General features: G+C 52.7%; 1 protein-coding gene across 1 annotated transcript; it reads right to left on the minus strand.

Annotated features, from left to right (window-relative positions):
• Positions 1-694: 694 nt before the first annotated feature.
• Positions 695-9,359, minus strand: DCAKD (dephospho-CoA kinase domain containing). Its single transcript, XM_006910143.2, has 4 exons — positions 9,169-9,359; positions 8,546-8,749; positions 4,973-5,060; positions 695-1,914 (listed from the first exon to the last, which is right to left on the minus strand). The coding sequence occupies exons 1-4, from the start codon at positions 9,278-9,280 to the stop codon at positions 1,623-1,625; spliced, it is 696 nt and encodes a 231-aa protein (XP_006910205.1). The 5' UTR covers positions 9,281-9,359; the 3' UTR covers positions 695-1,622.
• Between the last annotated feature and the right edge of the window lie 6 nt (positions 9,360-9,365).

The raw sequence follows: 9,365 nt of genomic DNA on the forward strand, positions 1-9,365 counted from the left end.
CTCCACATTTCTGGGCCTGGAGTCAGAATCAATGTTATAGGGAGTCACGTCCCTAGCTAGCAGTGTCCAGCACTCATGGGCATTCGTGAAGTCATTTTTCTCAATGATTGGGCACTGTAAGTGGTCCATACCTTTCCTCTTTTTGCTCTTCCTGCCAGATCCCACCAAACCCAGGAAGCAGCTGCCTTCTGCCTTTTCTCATCCTGCCCTGGCCCCTACCCCAAAGCTCACTACCTCCTGGCCTAGCCTTTGCCCCTGTGGGTTTGCAGTGAGTTAATGAGCTGGTCTCCAGGGAATGGAACGGCTCTGGGAAAGGGGGCACTAAATATGGCCACACCGGCATTCACATTTGTCACACTCATTTCTGGCCTTAATAGGCTGCTGGCCGCAGGATCAGCGCATCAGCAGGTCTGCCAGCCCTGGCAAGGGAAAGATGATGTCCACACTGGTCTAATTGGGTTGGGGAAGGATGATGGAGTAAGTAGGTGCGATGCTGCCTCCGCGCCTCCACCCACCTCTCACAAGGGTATACCTGGACCTAGCTGGCATCCTCCTAGGGCCCCAGAAGTCAGAAGGCCCTTCTGGGGCCCAGACTTCAGTGTGGGAGGAGGCCAAGTGTAACCCAAACGGTCTAAGCCAAGTCTAGGAACCTCCATCGGTCCATGTGCTAGGGGAACAATGGCAGCACAGGGAATTTCAGGTCAACACACTTTATTAAGCACCAACACAAGGCAGGCTGTGCACCAGCCGACATGGAGATGAATAAGACAGTCCCTGCCATCAAAGGACTTAGAGTCTAAGTAGGGGAAACCAACCAGCTTCGGGCTGATTACTGTGGATGCAGGTAAAGCATGGGGCTGGTGGCATCCCAGAGCACCTAACTCAGCCTGGGGCTTCAGACAGTGCCTAGGCTGGGAGACAGTCAGTTATAGAGGGGGGAAAAAAAGTATACTAGGTCAGAGAACAGCACAGTGAAGGCACAGAGGCGAGAAACAGGCTGGTGCACGTGCACTACCAAGAGTTCAGGGCTGGGGGCACATGGAATGGAAGGCAGAGTGGTGGGACGCGGTGAGCAGGGCGAGGGGAGTACTGGAGAAATGCCAATGTGGGACGGTGAGTCATCCCAGAGGAGGCCCGGCCTCTGCCGGCTACTGCATTACCCACGGGTCCAAAGTCATTTGCCATGGTCCATGAAGGAGGTTTTGGCCATGATGGGGCATGTGCTCAGAGAGAGTCCAAGCCCAGGGAACCTCCCAGCTTTAAACACTGGTGAGGGCCACAGAACAGTGTTCCTCACCTCCACCCCCGGGATATGTGTAACAGTCTCCTCCTGCTGCTTACAGAACCCATCACGGACATGGTTCTACAGGTAGTTCCAGAGGAAGGGGCCCTGAGGATGGTGGGAGGGAGTATCTACTGACAGAGGACTATTTCTCTGCCTCAGGATGCACCCCAAATAAGGGTCAGCCCAGTGCAGGGCTCTAGCCCAGATTGAGAGAGGGAGGGAGGGACAGAAAGAGAGGGAGGGACACGAGGGGGTTGGGAGGAAACAGAATGTGTTCATTACCTAGCTTCAGCCTCTGAGGAGATAGAGGCCTGGGGCTTCCTGCCTTGAGTGCCCACTAGGGGGAAGGCAGGAGGTAGCGGGTGAGCAGGTAGAGGAGGCTGGCAATGCCAGCCAGACCTGTGAGGACCCCGAGCCTCAGCGGCAGGTACTCCAGGGAGCGCTCCAACTCAGAGTGCAGGAGGATGACTTGACGTTTGGTGATGCTCCACTCCCCCGAGTTGTCTAGAACATGGCGGGCCATGCGAGCCTTGTCCTTCAAGGGCAGCTGGGCATTAATCCGGGCCTCTGCATCCTCGCGGTTCAGGTTGTTCCGCCGCATCAGCCGTGTCAGCTGTGTGTCTCGGTCACTAAGGACAGGGCAAAGGGTTGCTCAGGCATTGTAGGCCCCTGCCTCCCCTCCCATCAGCAAGTTATAGGGTGGGCAGCCCTTTCCTTTGAATATATTTAGGGTCCCACAGCCAGGGAGGTGGCCTGGAAGCTCAGTGGCTCCGCTCACCTCACCCCACTCTGTGAAGACCCTGGTGGCAAGATGGGCTACCTACGCCCCTTGATATAAACAAGGGGGAAAGGCTGCATGAACTTCTTCCTGCCATCCAGGGTCTCTCTGCTTTGCCACTATGCTGAGAGGGGAAGATACGATCACCTGGAATCAGCTACATCCTGGATCCCTGGATGGATGACCTTTATTGAAAGTCCTGTGCCTTCAAGCTAAATGCTTCCTGCACTTCCCCTGGGGGCCTGAGTCTGCTGCATCAAAAATAGCTTCCTGGGCCACCTCAAAGACCCCTCTTTGCCACCCCACCCCCACACATTTAGAGCAAAAGCACCATGCTGAGCACAATGTTTGATGCCATCATATGAGCAAGGACTTGAGAATCAGATCCCCTCAGTCCTTAGGGCAGGCCTAGGCACTGCAGATTACACCAAACAACCCCTCTTCTCCCAACTCCAAAGAGAATTTAAAGGATACCTCTTTGACCCACTCTGATATTACCACCTGGGTCCTTCTTCGGGAAACCCCGTCCTGCAGCTATTCACGAACTGCCCAGCTGTCCTCTGGAGTGAGGTCACCTCTAATACCCCCCTAGCTCCATGACTGCCTAAGCCCCTCAATGGGAACAAGGGAAAAGGGCTGTGGCAGCTGCTTTGTCACTTGGGGCCTCTCCGCTTTGCCACCAGGCCTGAAGTTTCCCAGTTATAAGATGGGATGATTCAATCACTACCGTTTGATCCTCTCTTAGGTGTGGCCTAGACCGGAGGGCCTTCTGGGATGTGAAGACAGATCTTCCAAGGACCGACATAACCTGAACACTAGCCAGTTCAGTTCCAATGCCATTCAGAAAAGAATGCTGCAGAAAATAATTTATGGCTGGGTGATCAAGGGAGACCTTATAGAAGGGATAGCATTTTCAATGGCCTTGAAAAGTAAATAGGACTTCTGATTTCCTTTGTTATGGGGACAACATACTGTACTGTTAAAGTCATGGAGCCAATCGCTACCTGGCTGAGAACAAGAACTATATTCAATCTTAGGGATCTCGCAAGTCTGGGGCTAGGAAAATTGGGGTGAGGGAATGGAGATGGCTAGGGCCACCTGAGTGCACATCCTTCCGAAGGTGTGGTCTATGCCAGAGGACCTTCTGGAATGTGAAGGCAGAACTCTCTGCCAGTCCATCCTAGGGCTCAGAAATAGTCCCATGTAGTTAAAGATAGATGCTATTTGTGGCAATGGGGTTTTTACCAAAAACTTATTCCACAACGGGCACATCCCTCAAAAATATGAATTACCATGTTCTGGTATAGGCGTGCTTTGGTACCTGCCCCATATCATTTCAAATGCATGAGGAGTAGTGTGACAGGTAAAGGAATCCATGAGGAAATCCTTATTTTTGTCAAGTGTAGATCCCTTTTATGAAAAGTAAATCATCACTCATTCACACCTCTAGCATCCGAGCCATGCACACACACCCCTCATCCCCCTAGGCGCCGATAGTGGTGCATGAACAGCATCTGGGACTCTGGGAAAGGGTCCTCTGGCTGGTGAGTGGGGCTGGAGGATCTCCTGAAGAACTGGCAGAACATACAAAGCCCCACTTATCTGCCAAGGGCCATAGCTATCTCTGCTCTTAGCGAACAGACCAACCTCAAAGGAAAGTGTGGGAAGAGAAAGGTGGCAAGGGAAGGTGTGGAGTTATCCGGTACCTGTAGATGTAACCCGGTCCTCTTCTGTTTTCTCATCTACACTCAAGATAACCCCCTGCTTTTTTGTTTTTTTTTGATCCCTCAGTACAAAGTTCCAATTGTATTAAGACTCCAAGGCAAAGAGAATTCCAAGTCTTCCTGGAGTCTGCTTGGCCTCAGTCGATCGTCTTTTGCAAACAGGTAACAAAGAACCTAGAGAGGTTGCAGGTTTATACAGGGAGACATGGGCCCACGCTGGACCTGTGAGGATGCCTGAGTCCCTACACCAGGCTCAGAGGACTCAGACTGAGTTTTAAATGCAAGCCCACAGTGGGGAGCTGGTGGGGAGGGCAAGGAGATGCTTAGGGCACTGAGTGCTCCCGGCACCGCCTCCAGTGTGCCAGGAACCTCCCACGCATTAGTCTCTTGAGAGCCGCCCTGTGCCCAAAATACCCACAGAGCCAAGTGCCCACCTGAGTCTGTTGTGCTTGTGGGCGGCTTCCAGGAAGTGTCTGGGGGGCAGACGCGCCTCTATTCTCTCGCCCCACTAGGACTGACTCATTTTCTCTGACAGTTTGATCCTCCTCTGTTTGCCAAACCTAGATTCTGCTATGCTTCACATCCTGAGGGAGTCTGAGAACAAAGAGCTCCTTCCTTAGCTGGGCTCTGACAGTTCCCTCCCTGCAACTTTTTGTCCTTACGTGTTGCCAATGGGAGACACTGGACAAATTCTGTGAATCACCCCCCGCCCCCCACATTGAGTTTCTTCTTCTATAACTCATTAGTACCAACTAATGCCCTAACTACATCATGTTAAAAGATAAATTAAGTCAAGTAATAAGTATGGGAGCTGTTTGGAAAGTTGAGAAGTGCTGGAGGAGGGAAAAGAGAGCCAGTGAATAACAACATGGTAGCCTAGAGCAGGGCCTGGCATCTGGGCTGAAGTGCTTCCAACAGCCAGCAGAGGGAGCCCTTCTCAAGCACTAGAGAAGCCTGGGGGCCCATCCCCTCTTACACCTACTTGGGGGCATATCTGGGTTAAGCACAGAGCTTGGTTTCTATAGGCTCTGGGCACTGCTACCCCAATCCCCTGTGCCTCCTAGCCACCCTGTGGGTAAAGGGTACAGTGATGTGGGCCATTCCTCAGGTACATGCCTGACTCGATGGGTCCTCCTTTCCAGCCTCGGCCAGGCCAGGCCAGGCCAGGCCAGGCCACACACTCACCAGTATACCACCACTGTGTGCTTCATGTACTTGAGCAGTTTCTTGGTCTCAAACAGCAGGGGGATATCCAGAATCACATAGCGGTATCCTGGGGAAAAGCCGGGAAAGCCACAAGGTCAACTTTACAAGCACACACCAAGGGTTAACTATGTGTTAGGTCGGGGGACAGAGTTGAAGACACTGGCTCCTACCACTGAGAACTCCTCAGCAGAGGGGAAGACCTTCCAAGGACGGGCATAACCTGAACACTAGCCAGTTCCAATGCCATTCGGAACAGGATGCTGCAAAGTCATTTTTGAATGAATGAGCAGATAAGACTTTGTAGAAGGGATGGCATTTGGACTGGCTTTGCAAAGCAGGGAGGACTTCTGATACTTGAAAATGAGTGGGTGGAAGTGAATGTGGAACAGCAAAGCACAAGGAGCACTGAAGTCCTCCTGCTCTGGTTTAAGTGGAGGCCTTGAGCAGTATGAGGTGAAAGTGATGAGATGGTCAGGGCAAGCACAAAGCCTTCAGTTCACCTTGACCTTGAATCCAAAAGAGTTATTTCTGAGCAAGGAAACGAAACAGCCAGGATTGTAGAAGACTGGGAAGAGTTTCCAGGGTAACTGGGCTCTTACTGCCCTACTTCACCCACCTTTGCTTTAAAACAAATAAACAAACTCTTGCCCAAGAGCCAGGTCCAAGCCCAGCTCCCTGCCGAAGTGGAGTCTTGCATAGCTGGCTATCTTCGCCAACTCTCCATGAGACTTATATGGGGGTAGCAGCAGCAGCCCCAATAGGAAAGAGGCTGCTCCTCAGGATCAGAAGCAGACCTCTAGCCTGAAACTGCAGAGACAGGTCTGGAGAAGCTGGGGTGTTTATGACTAATACTAAATAACTTACTCCAGCAGGGAGAAAGGCATTGGCTGGCCCTTCCACTACAAGCCAAGGCCAGTCAAAGGTGGCACCCTCACCCACTATGAACTAGCACATCCCCGGGCTGCCTGTCCAGAAAACACTGTAGGTACCACACTCCAAGTTCTCTTTATGCCAGTGAACCCTGTAGAGGTACAATGAAGCTAGCAGGGGTCCAAGAGCAGTGAGAAGGGATGGGCACTGCTTCTGCCCAGAGACCTCTGTCTGGCTTATATGGCGTCCCGCAGCAAACGCTTCCAACCACAGAACCAGACACACATCATACCAATTCCAAGGGTGTCATGGGGAAATTGGTGTTCCAGGTGATGCAGGGAACAAGCGGCTGAGTTTCCTATTCCCCAAGATCTGCTGGTCAGGAAGCCCTCAGTTGAACGAGGGGTTAAGAAATTGGGTTCTGATGACGTGTCTGGGTTTGTAGTCCCCCACTTGCCTACCATGTGACTTTGGGCCCCTTAATAAATCTCATCTGTGTGAATGAGTGAAAAGACTACCTACTTCACAGGGAGATGGGGAGGATTAAATGAGCGAAGTCATGCAGGCGCCCCCTCACCCAGACCCTCACCAAGTGCTCCATAAATGACGCTTATTATTATTAGTGCTCCCTGAGGAGGGAGGCGGGCAGTGGTGGCTCCTTCGCTCCCCTCCCAACTCGGAACAGGAGCCAAGACCAGATCCTCTCTGGGCCCCTTATCGCCTTTTTCCTGCTCCGCTCCCATCCTTTCTTCTCCGCTCACTGTCCTTTCTCCTCAGCCTCTCTCGGGAGCTTGTGGCCAGCTCTTTGGTTCACCAGCAAAGGGCTATTCAGCTGTCACATCCCTCCTGCTTGATAAGCTCTGCAAACTATCCTGACTCTATTAAGACATCCGTCTGCCTACACAGAGACCTCCCCAACAGCTGGTGATCTTATCTGACGTTTGATTATACCAACTCTGACAGTTGTATTTGTTACAGTCATCAGGGAAAAACTGGGACTGTGGAAGCCACAGCTGTTGTTCTCATTTTTCACCTTATCGAGCTGAAAAGAGCTTTCTGGCTTTTATTTAAGTAGTGGTGGTTGGGGAGAGAGGAGGCTGGGTGGATGACACCGTAGCACTTTGGAGTGACATTATCCAACGCTTAATTTCAGAAGAGGAAAGCCAGTGTTGCCTCAAAGCCCCGCAGATGTACTTGCAACTGGCCTGGGAGCAAATGCAAAAGGGCAGAAATGAAAGGCAGAAGGCTTTGTTCCTGGATGGGGGAGCAGGAGGGGGTCCTGGCAGAGACACAAGAGTCAGGATAAAAGCAGAAAAAGTCCAGAGGTACTCCTTGAGGGAGGAGGAAGAGAGGGAGGCCTGTGGCAAGGTCCTGAGATCCAAAGCAAAAGCTGGTCCAGCGAGGATATGTGGAGCCAGCTCCCCACCCTGGCCAGAGCTGGGGGGAAGGGAAGGAGGGGTTAACATCATGGATGTCTGTCAAGTCATCCCTTCCCTTCTGAAGGAAGATACTGGCCAGACTGGGATGGGAGTATGGAGAGGTTCCCCCTTTGTACGTGAGAACTTGACACCTCAGAGAATATGGAGTTTGGTCATGATCACAGTGCCAAAGCCAGAAGAACACATAGAATGCTCCCCCATACCCTCCAGGAAGCAAAGTCTCAGCATCGCGACTGACAGTGGGGAGACAAGCAGCCAGGCCTTCAGCTCTGAGGCCCAGGCTGGAGGCCACATATGCTAAAGGCTGCAGGGGCCCTGGGCCAGCCTCTTGTCTGATCCCAAGCCACTGTTCTCTGCTCTCCCACTTCTCCTGGTGACTGACCCCCATTGTGGACAGTAAGTATTAGGTCACTCCTGCCTAACACTGTCCTGAAGAACAGGGCTTGAACTGTGGCCTATGGCTTGGGAAAGGTTGCTGTCAGCTGCAGCAGAAGGTTCTGGCCAACTGACCAGAGACCCCAGCCTTCCAAACACTCTCCCTTCTTTCAGTCCTGGCACAGCACCTGGCTGTCCCTGCACATGCCAGGCTAACTCTCTCCACTGAGCCCTAGCCCCGAAGGATTATCCTCCACTTAGAACCTTTCTGTCACCTGCCCTGGCCATCCTTGACCCTCCACAACTTCCTGTCTGCAAACTTACTTTCCCAGGCAGCTTGACCAGCACCAAATTTGACTCTGATTATGTCATTTCTATTTGCGCGGTGGTGGACAGTTACTGACGTGGACTCTTAGTCCCCCGACAGCTCTGCAAGGTTGGCATTATCATCCTCACTATGCAGATGAGGAAAGAGGCGGAGGGGTTGGCTCCCTTGACAAAGTCATACAGCTAGAAACTGGAGGGCCAGGACTTAAACTTAGGTCTTATGACCCCATTATTCATCAGCTATTATTACTCCCATCCCTACTAGAGAAATCAACTTACTTCCTGGGGATCATGGCTCAAAAGCCTCAAGTATCTCTTCTCATTAAACTGTCAATCTCCTTAAGAGTTGAGGGACATGTGCTTCTTTCCTCTGGGGCTGGTACAGGGCTCTGCATGGGGGAGGGGTTGCCAATAAACAGTGTGAACTCAACAGCCTGGATATCCAGCTCCCCACCACCCTGGCCAACCTTTCTGCAGTGAAGGCCCCTGGCCCTATGAGAAGAGGGCTTTGCCCACCCCTGTCCCAGGCCCTGGGCCTCACCCCGGAGGAAGTACTTGAAAGTCTCCTTCATCATTTCCTTGCGGATCTCAGGGTGGGTGATGGTGTTGAGCAGATGCCGCCGATCAGGCTGATTAAAGATCAGGTCTCCCAGAACCTTGCGATTGATGTCACCATTCTCCAGCAAGACCTCAGTGCCAAAGGCCTCCACAATGCGCCGGTGGGCAGGGTATCCTGGCTGGACGACTGTGGCATAAAGAAGAGGCTGGGTTACTCTCCAGGGCCTCCAGACCAGCCAGAGGACCCCGAGTGATTAGAGGCAAAATGATGGGGGAACCCACAGCTGCCTCTTTCAGCTGAAGCACAAAGGATACGAGGGGAAGGCAGGCAGTTAAGGAAGAGAGCAGAGTGCGCCAAATCCTTCGTGTTGGTCATGGGGTGAGGTGAGGGAAAGGGGGAAACTTCAAATGAGAGGAAGGAGTAAAGAGGGGAGGAGAGGACAAGCATGGGGCACAGAGCAGGACAGCGGACAGGGCTGACAGGAAAGCCTTCCCCTCCTCTGAGGCCTTGAAAGGCCATATCAAAAGGTGGGGGCGGCGTGACGGAAGAAAGGAAGCCCAGGGGAGCTGCCCCGTACAATCCCACACCCCGCGCCCCCAACGCACCGTGCCGGGCAATGACGTCGACGTCGATCACCGCGCACCCCAGCTGCTGGAACACCTGGATCACTGAGCTCTTGCCCGAGGCGATCCCTCCTGTCAGGCCCACCAGGAACATCTTCACAGGAAAAGGGTGGTCAGTATGACTAGACCCAGAAGTCGAATGAACTCCAGAGCAGGGCGAGCTCAGCGGACTGCAATGG

This window comes from Pteropus alecto, unplaced genomic scaffold (assembly GCF_000325575.1).
Source record: "Pteropus alecto unplaced genomic scaffold, ASM32557v1 scaffold313, whole genome shotgun sequence".
Taxonomy (NCBI): domain Eukaryota; kingdom Metazoa; phylum Chordata; class Mammalia; order Chiroptera; family Pteropodidae; genus Pteropus; species Pteropus alecto.